Source organism: Platichthys flesus, chromosome 9 (genome assembly GCF_949316205.1).
Source record: "Platichthys flesus chromosome 9, fPlaFle2.1, whole genome shotgun sequence".
In the NCBI taxonomy this organism is placed as follows: Eukaryota; Metazoa; Chordata; class Actinopteri; order Pleuronectiformes; family Pleuronectidae; genus Platichthys; species Platichthys flesus.
Genome location: NC_084953.1, coordinates 21,311,704 through 21,330,306, shown reverse-complemented (window position 1 = coordinate 21,330,306; position 18,603 = coordinate 21,311,704). Strand labels below are relative to the sequence as shown.

At 38.7% G+C, this 18,603-nt stretch overlaps 1 protein-coding gene across 1 annotated transcript in view; it reads left to right on the top strand.

The window, feature by feature from the left end:
- Positions 1-18,603, top strand: part of LOC133961293 (gamma-aminobutyric acid receptor subunit gamma-3) — a 63,349-nt gene that overhangs the window by 25,542 nt on the left and 19,204 nt on the right. The window contains exons 4-5 of the mRNA XM_062396382.1: positions 3,218-3,438; positions 12,962-13,044. Coding sequence (XP_062252366.1) covers positions 3,218-3,438; positions 12,962-13,044 — 304 coding nt within the window. The remainder of the gene's footprint in view (positions 1-3,217; positions 3,439-12,961; positions 13,045-18,603) is intronic.

The following is an 18,603-nucleotide window of genomic DNA, read 5'->3' as shown; positions in this document are numbered from 1 at the left end:
GGGGAGTCTTAGGACCATCTTCTTCTATGTCCTCTGATAAACTAAAGCAGTGGTCGGCACCTGGGTTCAACCTCAGGTCAAAATCTCTGCCAGATCATTCGAAAAATTTATTTATTTTATTTCACCATATTGGACTGACATTCACTGGTTCAGATTTCTGACAAGACAGCAAAATTCCTTGGAGCACAATCGTGTAACCCTTGTTCCTTTTGTTTTTTGCAAGGATTTCTATATTGAGTGGAATTACAGAGCTTTTGTTTTTAAAGCTGTAAACTTGAGACGGAAGATTGTGTCGATTCCCACAGTCCTCTGAAACAGCTGACATGCAATACATGAAACAAATAACTTGAGTAAATCATTCAAACTTGTATATAAGACACACATGTGAACAGTAATATAGCAAATTTAGTTTCATGTTATACAAAACATTGACTATAAAAGTGTGGAGTTTCAGAAGGAAAGCTGCAACCAGCATCCTCCCAAGTAAACAGTCCACCGCAACAGGCATGTTTAGAACAGGCACTGCACTCGGTGTCTAAAATAGTGTTTTGTAATAGTACGATGTTTCTTAAGAGGAACTGAACTGTAAAAATTGTGATCAAGTTGCTTAAATATTATGGCAACAAAGCTACATGTAATATTATATATATTAATATTATTGAGTGGATTTGAAATGAATCTATATTTACTAACTATATGGGTGAATTGGATTTAGATTTACCAATTATCAGCACAAAATTAATTTACAGTCCCTTATAATTAGGGTGAAATTGATTTGGATTCACTGAACAGTCCTTATTCTCACTTATATATTAGCACATATACAATACGTATTTGATTTTAACTTTTAAATTGTATCGCAGCAATTTAGATGTATTCAATACTATTAGATGCCACTTTGTTGCCGCAGTTTTTCTATTAAAAATGTACTAAATGTCATGCCTTGTTGTGTGGTCAACAGATCACAATGACAAAAAGAGCAGCAGGTACAACTGCATTTAACAGTGTTTAAGTTGAATTGCAACATGACAATTACAATATAATTAATAGAGGAGGAGCTATAAAACAGTGGTAAATCCATGATGGGAAGTCGGTTATGCAAAAACCATGTGTTAATTTAGCGAACGGTGATAAAAACCAAAGACTGTCCAATAAGTAAAATTCATAATTGTTCTGCATCTTTAACTTTTCTGTTGAGATATGAATAAGCATAGACAGGAGATTTCATTCAAACTAATTTGAGTAAAAGGAAAATAATGAATTCTTCAAATATTGGATTCCAAACTACACTCTTTCTCATCATGTAAAAGTTACAATTATTTATTCAGTCAATGTTAATTAACCCCAGTCGCACAGGCCCCTGAATGACCAGCCTAAGACCATAAATACACCAAAGCTATAGGACAGAAATACTTTTGGCTATACAGTGTGTACCTCTGCATTGCAAAACACGAGCTTCCCATTTCCCTGGGGTAAAACTGATCCGCACTCCAGTTTGAATAAATTCATCATGTAGGGTCCACTTCAGTGTGCAGCAGTAGCTTTTATTTTACTGCAAGTATATACAGCACCTCTAACTCAGCAGCCTTAATATAGCAGCTCCTCTGAGGTTTTGCAGTGATAGACCCATTTTCTTCACAGTGCAGCCTCCTGTAAGGGCTCAAAGCAGCTGCAAGCAGCCGCAAGGGCGGGGGGGGGTGGGATCAATACTCTTTCGGCATAGTTTAACGTACACTCTCATGTGGAACAATAGAAAACATTACTAAGCTGGAGATTCAGGTGTGTTTTCTGTAACTCACAATTTCCTAGTGTGATTCTCCCAGTGCTTTACACTTGTTTACTTGATTTGCAGCACTTTTCCACCTCTGGTCATTAAATCTAACAAAATGTTTCAGTTTTTTTCTTCTTCTCCTTTATTAAAATCTGCTGAGTGCCATACAATTACAGGTCATGAGCACCTAGTGGCTCACTTGACTATAGACGTCATTCTAATTAGTGAGCTATTCAAACTGGTGCAGAGACTTGGTAGAAGATCAAATGTAATTAAGGTAGGGCAGCATTATGAAAGTTGCAGGACACACTGAATATTGTCATTATGTTACATACTTATCTGTTTATATATTGTCACCAAAGATGCCTCTAAAGCCCAACTGTTGATGAGGAGAATTTGTGGATTTGTTTGTGCGAGAGTGTGGCCCCACTAAAGCTGAGATCACACTACACAACTTTCAAATTTGACAGTTAGCGGCACAGTTCACAGGTGTGATCAGGAGTCCTGGAGTCGTTTGAGTTCACACTAGACAACTGAATGGTGATGGGGGAGGTCATCCCAGACTGGACCCCAAACTACTTTAACCGCAAGCAAAACACACAAGCAACAAGAGACACGTGAATCTGAATGATCAATCTGCTTTTCAGTGTCAACCTGTGAAAGAATGAATAGAGAGCAGCTCCATACAGCTCTTGACGAATAATTAGGTCCAAGCCAAACTACCGACTTGAACTTGAAAGGCATTCATTTTTTCTGTCTGAACTGGAACCGACGCCGATGCAGTTAATATAAACTGCACTGAGTCTGTGTTACTCTGTCCAACACATGCATGGTTATTACTTGATTTCATGCATTTCCCCTGTTTCCAGGCATGTGCAAAAAACACTGTCACCACCTTCACCCGATGCTGCGCTCTGATTGGCTGGAGTTGTCAATATCAATGGCATACTCATGAACCTGACACTTCATCTGAAGTGTGACACTTCAGATCTAATAGATTGTGTTTTTCCAACTTAAATCTCTGTCAACAAAATAGAGTTTCTGCTGGTGTGCAGTTATTGCTGAAAACACATGCACTGCTTCCTTGGAGTTTTTGGTCAGCACAATGGTGAGTTAGGCAGATCAGTGAGAGATGCCAGGTGAGGTCTGTGCCCCACATATGGCCCAGTGAACATGTAAAATGATAAATGGTGCTGCTGTTGAAAGTGATGAATGGTAGATGGCACACAGTGATGTGCTGCTGAAACACATAATGCTTCTGCTCTTCTAATGCTTCGCCATTTATAAGGAAAATCGATTCTATTGAGTTGCAGGTGAATTTGTTCCTTTCTGTATGTCTCTTGCTGAGAATACAGAACTGAATTATTATAATTTTTTGGAAATGAAACGAAACCAAGTGACACAGCACAATTATCCACTTCCATGTTTTGTTTTTCCTTATTTTAGGAATACCAAATCGACATCATCTTTGCCCAGACGTGGATTGACAGCCGTCTGAGATACAACAGCACAATGAAGATACTGACTCTAAACAGCAATATGGTCGGACTTATTTGGCTGCCAGACACCATCTTCAGGAACTCCAAGAATGCGGATTCGCACTGGATTACGATGCCGAACCAGCTGCTCAGAATATGGAATGATGGGAAAATACTTTACACCTTAAGGTAAAAACACATATTAAGAGATAAATGGAGCTAAAGCTTTTACCATTTAGGACGAGGATTAAAAAATGTATATACATATATTGGGAGTTTCGACCTTAATTATACAGGATGTCTTATCACCAGTTCTTCTGTGTGCTCCTGCAGTCTGTCAGGGAAAATACCAGCAAAATAATTAGCAGTTATCTGCGGTTGTGCATATTTGTTGCACCCATTTACTAGTTAATTACCTGTACCTGAACCTTGCCATGTCAACAGTGACGTTTCAGACAGTATCATCAATTATAGGTGATTAGGTTTATTGTAGAGCTGCAACATTTACGTCATGCATATATTCATCTTAAATGTTTCTGTAATATTTCAAGACAAAATGCCAAATGTTCTCTTGTTTCAACAATCCAGATCTCCGGGGGAAATTGCAATGTGATCTTATTGTTTATAGGAAAACTATTAATAGATTAATCCGTTTATTTTGATTAATCAATAATGGAAAGTGATCATATTGAAACCCTCCACCAAATGATAGATCACACAAGTTATTAATGTGCCTGGGATTGGCATTTCACAGATACAATAGCTGAATCTGGTTGACAACCTAATCAAATATTATTTAATTACTAGACGTCTGTCACCCGACTTTTCCATCAGCACCCTTTTCTATGACCCTTGTGATACTCACTGCAGATTCAGATTTTCTAAATAGAGGATTACCCTAACCCATTTTGGGGCATACGCTATGTTTATTAACCTCTTGAGTCAAGATAGTCGACATTATCCTAATTAGTTGCTTACATTGCTGTAGGGCTAGGGGCTATTATAGATTGAGAGAATACTGAGAATGGAAATAATTACCTTTTTAAATTGGATGATTTAAACCTGAGCATAACTCAATTAATGTAGTTTAAATCTCTATTTATACATTCAGTCTAATTTATGGGTTATTACATAGTGTGTTATCTGAAATCATCATTAGCATTTCTTAACATTGTTCCTGTAATGCAATTCACAAATCCCCAATTTTCTGTGCAGTGTGACAATTTATATGACCTGTTTGGAACCAATAATATTTATCAATAAAGCCATTTGTTAACATTTTCACAAATTCAAGCAGCCAGCCTTTATCACTAAGACTCTCATGTGAAACAATTTGTGATGCTAACTTTCCCCAAAAAGAACACTACAAAGCAATTAGCCCCTATTATTAGCAAATGCTGCGCAAACTGCAGTTAATTTCCAACATCAATTTACCAAGGCAGCCACCCTTGTGCCTTAAATCACACTTTTTAATTGTAGCACTCCACTCTAGTATAAAGGGCTCTTTCACTAATAAGCATCTTTCGGGCATTGTCATAACATTTGAATGTTAATACAGGAATGACAGTACCTTTGGGATTTGGCACAAAAGGTATTCCAGCATTCAAATATCTGTCATAAAAAAGTTTACTTCCTTTCTCAGTTGTCCCTAAAAATGAACCTTCCCCAAAACTTCCTACTATAACTCTAGATAATTTAGATAGATAGATAGATAGATAGATAGATAGATAGATTACTTTATTCATCCCCAAAGGGAAATTAAGTCGTCATAGCAGCCGGTACATTTGAATACAATAAAATACAATACAATACAATAAAATATAAAATATAAAATATAGAATATTGCGGTAGAAAGAATAAAAACAGAAACACAAGATAAATGGATAGATAAGGTGCAGTGGCAGATGATGGTAATAGTACTGATGATATATTGGTAATGTTATTGTTATACAGTATATAAAAAATAGTACAGTGTATATAGTATATAATATATATTTATATATGAAAGTAATTATACCAATATAATAGCAGTTTATAGTAATAAGAGCAGCAACAGTATATATAATAATAATAATAGTAAAATATAATAATAATAACATGTACACATGTATAAATATGTGTATATAGACTTATATATACAAAGAATATATAAAGAGTATGATATAATATATGATATATAGTACGGGTATAAATATAAGTATTTGGCGATACAATAGATAATATAACATACTATGAGTGTAAGAATATTTACTGGATTATATACTAGATCACAATTAAGGTGCTGATTTACAGCATTATGACCTTATCAAAAACGTCACACCATCTGAGAACATATAGGTAAGACAGCAGTGGTAGTCTGATCTAAACTGGGTTTAAACATTATGTACAGAGACCAAGATGTCTAACACAAGCGCATTTACAGAAAACATGAATGCAAAAGTGATAACACAAATACAAAAGCCACACAACGGAAACACAAACACAAAGGAAATGAGTAACAACGGTTTTTGACAGTGGGACGGCATTTTCTGAAAACCCGGACAAGCCAGCTGCCGCTTGAAATGTGATCCCTGTCTATTTGAGGTGTTAGGATAGAGGTGCTTATTTCACCAACATTTTTTTATTAAAAAACTTTAGCTCTCTCCCTTTTTGGCTGCTCCACCTGTACCCTAACAAATGGCATAGACAAATTCATTATAAGCAGGGGCTTGCTTGTCCACGTTTTAAACCGATGTTTTTACTGCGGTAATGACCGCAGTAAGTTATTTTGCTTGTTGCATTGTCACTTACGTTAACTGTGGTTTTGATTCTGTGAGACGCTTTTGTAGTTGTGTTGTGGCTTTGGCATTGCGGTTTTCCTTTATTGTGCTTGTGTGAGACGTCCCGGCCAGCGAAGATATGCACTTTCAGGAAGTTCATTTTTGACTATATTCCCAAAACATTCATAATCCATCATCATTTTTTGTTTTCCTTGGGTTCTCACCCAAGAATATTCCTCCATATATCTCTTAATCGCAGAGAGATGCTTCAGTCTTTGCCAAAATACATTACTTGCCTATGATTCTTACAGCCTAGAGGTCTAGTCAACCTGATTGTCATATACACATGAAGAGAGGTTTAATGAATTGCCTGCATCTTGAAAAGAGTAGATAAACACAACAGGTGCGGATAGAAATTATAATTCAGGCTGGTAATTTGACTCCATCCCTGGCCATCCTTCCACAAACCAAGAGACTAGGAGTCCTTGAGACCATTAATTGTGTAAACTAATCCTATTTTCTTGATGAAGACGACTATGGCCACTATGTTCATCGGGCAATAAAGTCAACCAGATAACTAAATATATTTAAGAAAATATAATCGTCCAACAAATGTAAAAATGTATCCATGACAAACTAATTGTAGAAAGAGAGACCTGGTATTAGTTGCTCCACTGCAGTCCAGCAGAGCAGCCAACATGGTAGGTTAACAGGTAAGCAAAGAGTTGTGCCTGTGCCAAGAGATCCATCAACTCGTTCCAGCTTGTTATATCATTGCTGGTCAAGTTGAGTGGTCATTGCAAACCGAAACCACCCTCATGCCAATGGGAAATGCTCCTGTGATCCCCACAGACAGTCTGCCACCATGATAGAGAACTATAATTGAATTTTTTAGTTGTCTGTTTTTAGTCGTAATTTTCCTTTTCTTGGTACCGCCTCATCCCCTTGATTGGGAGGGAGGATGTTCAGTATTTTATTTTTGCAACTACTATCGCTTATTCCATGAAAAACAAATTATGACAACTTGATAACTCCAGATTCTTAATTGCTACTGTCAGGTAATTACTGATGTATTGCAGATGTGGAATATTACACGATCTGTGATGCATTGTGTTGGGCCCAGGGAAAGGTAACAATTCATAGAAAGCTAGTGGAGTCACATACAAAGCCCAGCTGCATCCTTTTCTCATGCAGTCCTTTTGATGTTGGCTATTCAGGAGCGTGCACACTTTTAGCACTAAATCCGTTGGTGGCTTGAGAGAGGACAGTGAAATAAGGGTGACCATATTTTCATTTGGGAAAACCAGGACACCTTGTCGGGGGGGGGGGGGGGGGGGTTGAAGGTTGGGCGGGGCGGGGGGGGGTGGCTGGGGGATGGGCGGTCATGTGGAGGATGCTGCTGCTTTAATAGTATTTTATTATTATTCAATTATACCGGTATATTATATTATATAGATAGAACAAGATATTTACAGTTGGTTTATTAAAAATGCTTTTCAGTAAAAGTCAATAACAATAACTCCAATAACAAATGATAATTTTATTCAAAATGTATTTATTCAAAATGCTTTAGTCAACAATTCCTGTAATGAATGAACAGCACAATGAAAGAAATAATGTCGCATCGTAACATCCTTCACTTCACTATCAATAACTCTGAACTCGAAATAACTCTCACTTAGCCTCAGTTATGAACAAAATAAAGTCTGTTTTGTAGGGCTATTGGGGGGGGGGAATTAACCAATGAGCTGATTAACAATCATTGAAAATAATTAAAATAAATAACAAATTAGCTAATTTACAATCAGGTAGCCTATTGGAGAAAATAAATTAACAAATGAGCATAATACAAAAAAAACCCCTCTTGTATACTCGAAAAAATAACTTAAAATATACAAAAAAAATAATAAATATCAACACACCATCTTAACTTCCCTGCTTAATCCTCGTCTCCCTCTTCATCTGTTTTGTCCTCCTCTTCGTCTGGTTTTTCTTCCTCGTCCTTCTTTGTCCATTTGTATTTTGCTGTAGAGCTGATCTTCTTCAGCAGTGTCTTGTGGCCCAACATGTACGTGTGAAAGTCCTTGCATGACATATCTTTGAGATTGTATTGCACAAATAGGATCCCTTTCAAAGATGGAACTGAGAGCTGGTTCCTCTCCTTTGTCCACTGGCTCTGCATCAGTGAAAACACTCTCTCCACATTTGCATTATGTGGAGAAAGTGCGAAGACAAACTGTGCCATCCTCAGCAGCTCCGAGTAGCATCCGATGCTTTTGGCCTTCTCGAAGTACTTGACCCACCTCTGGTGCACCTGCAGTCCCATGAATGCTTCATCCTCACTGCAGCTTTCCACAAATTTCTTTAAATTGGACACTTGGTCAAAGCATTTCACATCGTCAATTGCCACCCCTTTCTCCTCAAGGTACTTGATGCAGGCCTCCACATCATCCCACTTAGGTGCCTCGCTCATGTCCATCCACATGAAAGGTGTGAATTCTTCCATGGGCGCCATCCATTTCTCCAGGTACTCCAAGCATGAGCTATACATGCCTAGCACATCCGCCATGAACTTGTCACATCCCTCTCCAAGTCCTTCTCTGCGGTGTGCGGCAAGCAGTCCCTTGACTTTCAGGGACATGAAATTATTGGTCTTCCGTTCAATAACAACGTTGTGGATGCTGCTCAATATTTTCTTGATTTCCATGATGGAGTTGTCCTCCCTTTCCATCTCCTGAATGTGGCAGTGGAAGATGGACATGAGGGAGTGCATGTGCCACAAATACACCTCACTAAAAGGGTTTTCAAAAAAAACCTTGATCATCACAGGTGGCTTTTCTTGGGATAAAAAGAATGCTTTTAGAGCAGGGAACATCTGCAGCATCCTCTCTATTCCTGGGAATAGAGAGAGCCACCTGGTCTTGCTGTGTGACAGCATCCTCTTGTATTCCACATCCACAAAATCGCAGTACTCTTTGAGGGACTCTGTGCGCACAGTGTATATGTGGAAGTACTGGTAGATTTTGAAAATGATATAAACGAGCACTTGCGCTTCGGCATGTTGCTTGCGTATGACTGACAGTCACGTTGTCTACGTTCTGATTAATAGGGCTGACAGCATAGGGGCGGGGATTAGGCTACGTCGCACACAGCGCCGTGGGCAGTGCCCTAGTGCATGTAAATGTAATGGTCCAAAGAAGGTAATTTTAAAAACCAGGACATTTCCTCACTTTCTAAAAATAACCCGGGACACACGGGACAGGACGTGAAATACGGACATGTCCCGGGAAATACGGACGTATGGTCACCCTAAGTGAAATGTCATTTAGTATTAATTGTGCAGTGGCTTGGCTGGAATAAACAGAGATGACATTTCATGATATCCATGCCTCTCCCATCCACATGGTATTTTCCCAATTCCATGCTGTAATGAAATTCATACCAGAGCAGAGGGATTTTAAAGTGCTTTCTAGCTCTAGTCTTTTATGTTATCTTACATATTTATTATACAAATTTTCTTGGAATTGCTATATAGTGGACAAAAGACCCTTTTTAAAGAAAAATGCCACTAAATGTCTGTTTCAAGCCTTTGCAAACAAGGCCAGAAACAGTGTCACAGCGTCCACGTCCGTCTGGCGTTTCTAGATCTTCCTTTTGCACACACATTGATAGAGGCAGAAGAACAATGCCTCCTTGAATCCAGGTTCATGCCATTAATACATAATTGTGAGGTAGACCAAAGCTGCAGCCTTGCTGCCTTGAATACGCCCTCATAAAAAGGGGCTTCTGAGAGGCTAGAGTGGTGCTTTGAGCTGGATGTAATATTGACTGGCTACCATCCTCACAATGGCAATTCTAATATTTGACAAAAATGTGTGAATTGAAAGGCTTCTCAGACTGCCAAACACTGTTTTTTAATAATATGAGAAAGGTTATATAGGTGTCTATGCATGCATATATATGATTGGACAAACAAAACTCAAAACTTATTTAAGTGCTTTGCAGTAAAAGTTAATCCATGTTATGATCGCCACTATCCAAGCAAATGAGTCAACTGCGTATTTTCATCCACTAGTGCAGTGCCCCTTTTAATCTTTAATCTTTTCTTGGCCTCAAGTTTGAATGATTGAGTTAAGCTGTTACATACACTAACATTAGACATTGCACGTCGGCTATTTCAGTTCTGTTCAGCAATTGACACAATCCTCGGACCGAACAAAAAAAAAAATGTAGATTACTTAAGCATGACTGCAATTGCAGCCCAAACTTGAACAGAAAGCTTCTCAGTCAGATGATTTGAATGCTATTTTCAGTGGAACACATATTCCTAGTGTACTGAAACAACCTTCTTATCTTAAGGCTCTGTTAATTCAATCTGATGTGTAAAATACTTAATCACGCTTAAGAGGTCAGCACATGAGATTCACTATTTGTTTGCTTCAACCACTTTATAATTGAACACCAACCACACATTGATTTCAAAATTAAATCGCAGGTTTGTGTTGTCTTAAGGGACAGCTGGCCTGTAGCTACACCATACAAAGATTTACACAGAACCTCCATGTGAAAATTGAAATCGGCTGTTTCCTAAGAAGTGTATGTGTAAGCTTGTCAATACTTTCTTATGAAGCTACACATGGCACCAGAACAGTGGGAATATAGACAATGTCAAACTGGGTCCATCTTCACACCACACCAATGTTTCTCAATACAGCTACTCATCACATCTAGAAATGTGTGTTTTATGCGATTGTAAGTTATTGGCCAATGGAAGCTGTCAAAGGTCTGTCCACACTGCAGGGCCTAGGTGTCCTTCGGAGGCCGATAAAAGTCAGCAGAATACATCTTGGTGTTTCCAGTTCAGGTTATTTCTCTCATAGATAATAGCTCTCATTTAATGCAGTCTTACATAATATAATAATATAAATAATATAAAGCATACAGCATGTTAACAAGAATGCAATGATGTTGCATTTACAATACTTACTTTATTACCTGCTGATGAATGTGTCCCCTTGTGCACATCTACAAAATCCAAACAGAACAAGGACTCACAACCTTTAATTTGCTATCTGTATTTATAAAGCACTGTTCTAGTTGTAATGACCAATCAAAGCCCTGAATGGGGGTGAACGGCTCTGAGATCAAACCACTAACCTTCTGGTTAGTGGGCAACCAACTCGAGCTCCTGAGCCACAGCTGCCAATGAGGGCTGGTGGTTATTTTTAAAAGCGGTCTTAAGGTCTTTGTTAACAATAATTGAACTTGATTGACAATTTATGTAGAAACTGAATGAGGCTGTAAAGGGCAGCTTTTTCCCAGCTCCCGTCCATATATGTTCTGAAGCTCAATGAGTTTCAATCTCACAGCTCAGTCTCACGCTAATGAATTATTCTCATCAAATCCCTAAACTGCAGAGGGACGGCAACTGTTAACTGGTCAAGACGTTTGTAATAATCCTAACTGCTCTAGAGCAGTGATTCTCAAATGGGGGTACGCGTACCCCTGGGGGTACTTGAAGGTACTCCAGGGGGTACTTGAGATTTTTTTTAAATATATTTAAAATTAGCATCCATTCAAAAATCCTTGAAAAAATTGTTATTTAACTAATATTCAATAAAATATAAGTGTAAGTTCATGAACTAAATGTTATATTCAGTAGGCTTTTCAATTTAATTATCCTAAAAAAACAGAGTCTCCCCCATACCGATGGTTTGACCCAACCTGGCACACGCCACCTGTCATCACCTGTCATCACCTGCCTTGAAAACTTCAACAATGGAGTCGAGTTGAAGTGCAGCAGCAATGCTGCTGAAACACGGAGGGACAAGTACCAAAGATGGCGAAACCAGAGCAGAGAGCCTTCCCTAAACAACACCACGAGAGCTAGTGCCTCTTCGGAGGGGCGCTAAAATGGAAAAGTTTTCCGTTGTGAAGTTAATGATTCATAACAATAAGTCCGCGTCTCTACCGGTACCCTTTCAAAATAAAAGCATGTAATACAAAAGCGGAAATGAAATTGTATGACCCTAAAGCGAGCAAATATGTCACAATAAAATAACAGAAAGACACTTCAATAATATTAACAATAATATAGATTGGGTTATTTACACTTTATGTTTTTTCTGTGGGGAGAGATTAGCCAGCAGTGGCATTAAGCCACCACATCTTCAGCGGTATCTCCAGACAAAACATGAAAGTCATGTTGGTAAGCCACCTGAGTTTTTTAAGAGGAAACTTTCTGAATTCAGGTCATCTCAAGACACGATGCGAAAAGCCTCCCCAAAGCAAACGGAAACAAGCTACCTGTCAGTATTCTTTTCGCTCCTTAAAGAAGATATTTTAAGATGATGAATATTAAAAAAATATGTTTTGAGCTAATCTTTTATTTAAAACTAAGTTAATGATTTATTTTTTGGGAAGAAGTGTTTAGCTATAATTAAGTTCATGAGTTCAGTTTGAGAACATATCTTTATTATGATCCCAAAAGAGGTCACTTTAAGTTGATAATTATTTTGAGGTGCACAAATCTTTATTTATATTGAGATAATAATAAAAGTCTTTAGTTATTTTATATCTTTTTATTTCGTAATAGTTCAAGAGAGACCACTACAAATGAGCAATGTTATGGACATTGATGGAGTTTTAAATTTGAATGTGTAGTTACAAGGCTTAATAAATCACATTACATCTTTCTTTCAACCAAAAATGCTTTGCGCTGGTTAGGGGGTACTCGGCAGAATTTTTTCTTCGAAGGGGGTACTTCACTGAAAAAAGGTTGAGAACCACTGCTCTAGAGGCTGAGGGACAACTGCATTCACTCATATGATAATGTTGTATTATAATAATACAAATTATACAAGATTCTTTGCCAGTAAATAAAATAAAAATGTATTTACCAATGTGGTTTTCTACTGTAGCTAAACAGTAAACATTCCCTCTTTTCCTTGCAGACTGACAATAAACGCAGAATGCCAGCTTCAGCTACACAACTTTCCCATGGACGAGCACTCCTGCCCTCTCATCTTCTCCAGCTGTAAGTACACCTTCCACACCACATTGATCTCTATAGCTGCTTTCATTAAAAGTTAACTCCAAAGAGTCTCAGGAAGCCTCAGCAGTAGAGATACATCGGCTCTTCTGGGAAAAGAACACGTAAACACTGATGACTTTGTTGGCCTGCTGCATTGTCATTAGAGATCCATGTAACATGCACCATGGCTGCTGCTCATTCGCCAAAACCTGCCCCCAAAACATGTTAATTTACAAGCCAGCAGCATGTTGTATCTGAAGCCTCTCATAAAGAGGCTGGTTTGCAGGTAGCTATGGCAACCTTATTCTGCTCCTCTGTCCACAAAAGTACTATAAACTGAAGAATACTGCGTCGAAAGTACAAATTAAATCTCAACCTATCACATATACTATACTATATTATCACATTATAAGTAAAACACAACTTGACCCAAAGTACTGTGGACTCATCTTTGGCTCAAGCTAATACGCTTCATAACAGCTCGACAGAGTGAATGTCGTTCATCTACTTAACTTTAACTGTCCTGTATCTAGCACTAAATGAATCATGCTGCATGAGTGACATGTTATCTGCAGTGGATCTATAGTGGCCTTCATGTTTGGTATCAAGATAACTGCTTGGCTTCATCTGAGGGGACATTACAACCTTTTTTAGCCATTACAAATCCATCATGTCTCTGGGGAATTGGAATGATCAACTAAGTGAATTCCAAATATGAAGCATAAATAAACAGACATAAATGGAGTGCAGTTATCAGGTTGTTTACTAAAGCTGCTTTCAGACATGCACTGAAGTCCACAGTTCCTGTATTTCTGCAGAAATTTTCTTGGGAGAGGTCGATGTGTGAATGCAGAAGGGGATCCACTGAGAGCGAGTGTGTGTATGTGTGTGTGTGTGTTTGTGTGTGTGTGTGGTAGGGCGGTGTCAAACATGTAGAATACACCGAAGTAGATATGTAGAGAGTTTGTGGCGATAAGAGCTGACAATGGGGTTGTGGTAATGTAAATATGATCATGTGATCTCTGAAGTGTTAATACGTATAATCCTGCCTCTGTCTGTTGCCCCAGGCGGTTCCACCTCTCGCCTGAATGATGCAGAGGCTTTGTCACTGTTGTGAATGCGACTGAGCGGAGAACCTCCTGCTGTGTTGTGTTGTGTGACAGGAAAACTCTGGGAAAAACTCTGTAGCTATTTCCCCAGATTTAACCTGGAGGTCAAATCTGAAAAAATGTAATAGTAAAATGAATAGAAGAATATGTATTTGTGGGACCGATGCAGGTATTATGTTGTAAAAAAAAACGTATGAAACCAATACATAATTATACACATCGAAACAAATTTCCCAAATATTCCGAACATATATTTAATCATATAATTTATAATATATTACTAGAAATACAATTAAAACGAAATTATTAAAAACTTGATTCATTAAAGAAAATGTATTTAAAAAAATATATCATAAATACACATCTTTTTTGCATTGTTTACAAAATGTTAAGCAATAAAAAGAATGTATCATAGGTGCATATCATCTGCTGGATGTTTGAAAGAGCATTTGTTTGCTAACGTGTTAATCAAAAAACTGGATAAGTTGTTGCAGTCAAAAAATGACAAATTAACAGTCGTTTACAAACCATAACATTGCACTTGGCTACTTTGGTCACAGCTACATGTTTGCATTATATGTGATTTTGTGAAAATATTTCTAAATTCGTGAAATATTTCCACTCAAACTGAATTTACTGTAATTTTACAGTCTGTTTTTTTGTATTTGCTCTAGTTCCTCCTGTTAGAGTCACATCTCCATCAGGACATTTCAATGTGGGACATCAAAACACTCAGTAATATAAGGCTGAAACCTAGTATTAAATGTTTTTGGACAATAAGACCTTTTCATTACTGAGAGCTATCCAGTTTCCTGCAGTTGTAAATTAATCTTCCTCTTGCACGGTGGTGATAATCCCTTTTACACTGGCTATTTCTGCAGAAATCCCTACACTGGCCTATTTCTCTTTTTGAATGCAAAACTGACCAAACATGCAGAGGATTATTTTGCCGTTACTACACAGAAACATTTTGAGAAGACTGATCCAAGTCAAAAAACAATAGTCAGATGTCCCTATAAACAGTGGAACACATGACTCATGTAAATATCTTCCAAATATTTTTTTTAAACTAACATGCATCTTTGTGTTACTATCGTCATAGTGGCTTGGTACTGAAATACTGCCCAGGGAAACCCAGATAAGAAAGTTTAGGGGGAAAAAGATGTGAAAAAACAATTAAAATCTATAAATCAATTTCTATTCTCTTTTCACGTTACAACTTCATATGTGAAAAAATATGTCGTATAAAGTAGAAAATCCTCAGGTTACTGAAAAAAATACTTTCTTATTTAAATGACACTTGAAGATAAGAAAATGTATTCCAGATAATAATGGTTACTCTGGATGAAATTAAATAAGTTTTTCAAAAGATGTATAAATACCTAATGGATGATAATTGTACTGCATAAAAAGGGGCCACTTTTTTTTCAGTTTCTTTCTCACAGTGCCAAAGAGGAGAGAGCTGCCTGAGAGCACAGGAAATGTTATCCAAAAAGATAACAAGCCAGTGGCCAAAGATTTTGTTATGTTGGCAAGATATTTCTAAAAAAAGATGTCTGAAGGCTGGTGTGGATTGTAGAAATACGCAGGACATAAAAAGAGCTTCAAGGTGACCTGGAGAAATCTGGAGTTGTGTTTCAGCCGGTTCCATACGCCATGTGCTAAACCAAGTAGGGCGCCATTGATAAGACCAGTGACGATTGACCACAGCTTTCCCAGATACACTTTTTCTGGGATAACATTCTAAGGACAGATGGAACCAGAATAGAAATCTTTGCAAGTGGAGTGCATCGGTTTGTTTAGCTACTGGATTTCAATAATATGTATATTCACCCATGGGGCAAATAGAAACACAGCAGTCAATGGTGGTAATGTACCTTGTCGTTGGTGCCCAGCCACCAATAAGTCCAACAAAGAAGAAGAGGGTTTTCAGTGAATGAATGATGGAATCAGAGTATTACAAAAATTATTAGGAAAACTGTGTTTGAGGCGAGGGTTCATCTGTTGAAAGCCTTTGGAGAGCTTGACAAGGAATCCTGCAAACTTAAAAGACCTTGAATTCATGTTAGTTGAAAAGAGGCACGAACTACCAGCATACCAGTGCAGGGGAAATACAAAACACTGGATGGCTACAGAAATTCTTTAGAAATTCACTGATGCTGAAGTTCCTTCAACCAAATATGTCGACGATGAATAACCATTTTGTGTTCGGATTTTAATATATTTGCCCTGTATGATGCTTCACCAGAACTTGGCCTGTTCTGTCTATTCATAAGCTATTCAACAGTAAACGATTATTTTCTGCAAATTTTGAATTCAGATGTGAATCTGTGACAACATAATTAATAGCAAATTATAACGGTGGTAAATGTTATTGCAATTGATCCATAAAGCAGGTTTGAAATGTAGGTTGTTTCTTCACGTGTCACATGTTCACTCTCTGGTCTTGGATCAGACTCTGATTGAGTATTTTCTTTGTCTTTGTCAGTGTTTTGACTCACTTCTGTGTCAGTTTCTTCTCCATGTATCTCTTGGATTTCCGAAGAAGCATCCTTTTCATCAGCATCCTTAGCTGGACTCTCATTTCTCTCCTCCAGCAGATCATTTTCAGTAGGAGGTTCATCTGTGACATCCCGTGGGGGTATATCCACTTCAGTAGGTTCAGAGTAGAGATGAGCCGGATACTCGGCTGAAACGAAATATTACAAATTAAGCTACACACACACACACACACACACTCCCCCTCTCTCTCTCTGTCTCTCTTACTCACTCACACACACACTCACACACACACTCCCGGGTTAAATCACACCCACTTCCGGGTTAGGCCCCGGAAGATAATGCTGTATTCGCTCATCCCTAGTTCAGAGTTCATATCTGGAGGTTCCTCCGCTTCAGGCACTACAGGAGGCTTCTCGGCAGGTTCTACTGGCAGGATCTTGTCTGCAGTGGGCACACACTGAAGCTGGGTCCTTGATGATTCGACTTGTATGGGGTAGACCGGCAAGTCATCCTCAGAGTCAGAGGTTTCTACAAAGTGTTGTGGTGGACTATGTCTTGTTCTAGGCCGTTGAACTTTCGGCTTGTCAGCTTAGACGTCCTCAGGCTTGTCAGCTTAGACGTCCTCAGGTTCAAACACTGCAGGAGAGTAGGAGATCCCTATGTAGGGTTCTGACAGGACCGTCTCCATCTATTGGCTGTACTTTGTAGACAGGTAGGTCTCCTATCTGTTTCAGGACTTTGTACATATTGGACTCCCACTTATCCGCCAGCTTGTGTTTGTTCCGTGGGCGCACATTTCTTACAAGGACTTGGTCGCCTTCTTGTAGTGTTGACTCTCTAACAGTCCTGTCAAAGCGGCGTTTGTTCCCATCAGCAACCTTCTGTGAGTTCCTTTTGGCTATCTGGTAACTTTTTTCGAGCCGTGCTTTCAGGTTTCTCACATACTGGGAGTGAGTCTTAGGAGTGTTACTCCCTATGGGCAAACCGAATGCAAGGTCTACAGGGAGCTGAGGCTGGCGCCCAAACATGAGTTCATATGGGCTAAACCCTGTGACATCATTTTTAGTGCAGTTATAGGTGTTAGGGGTTTCACATAGTCACGCCAGTGGCTTTTCTTCTTCCCAGTTAACGTTTTTAACATGCTAAGCAACGTCCGATTAAATCTCTCAACAGGGTTTCCCCTGGGGTGATAGGGACTGGTGCGAACTTTGGTGATGCCGACTAAGATACAGAGTTCTTTAATGAGCTGAGACTCAAAATCCCTACCTTGGTCACTTAGTAGGCGCTCTAGAAAGCCGTAATGAACTAAGTACTGCTCCCACAGGGCTTTTGCGACTGTTGTAGCTTTCTGATCTTTTGTGGGTTTTGCAATGGCATACTTAGTAAAATGGTCAGTGATAACTAAGATATCCTTAGTATTGTGACTGTCGGGCCCCAAAGATAAATAGTCCATGCATACCAGTTCCATAAGGCGAGTTGTCTGGATATTCACGAGAGGTGCTGACTTTTCAGGCAGCGTTTTCCTTCTGACACAACGCCCTCATGTCTTTAACTTGTGCTCTACATCTAGAGCCATCTTCGGCCAATAGAATCTTGAACGAACTAAGTGTAGTGTTCGGTCCAGACCCATATGTCCCATATCGTCATGGAGGCACTGGAGAATGGTAGATCGCATGGACTTGGGAACCACGAACTGGTAAGTGGTGTCATTCTGAAGTTAATGGATTCTGAACAGCAGGCCATCTCTCATTTCCAGCCTGCTTCCATTCTTTAAGCTTCAACTTCAGCTCCAAAGATTCAGGGTTGAGGTTATGGTTCGTTCCATCTCCGGACTCCAACAGCTTGACGACTTGTCCAACGATAGGATCAGATCTCTGATGGTGTTGAAGTTCTTCTTCACTATATGCAGGTATTGTGGGACTACCTAGAGCTCCAACATCTTCATAGACGT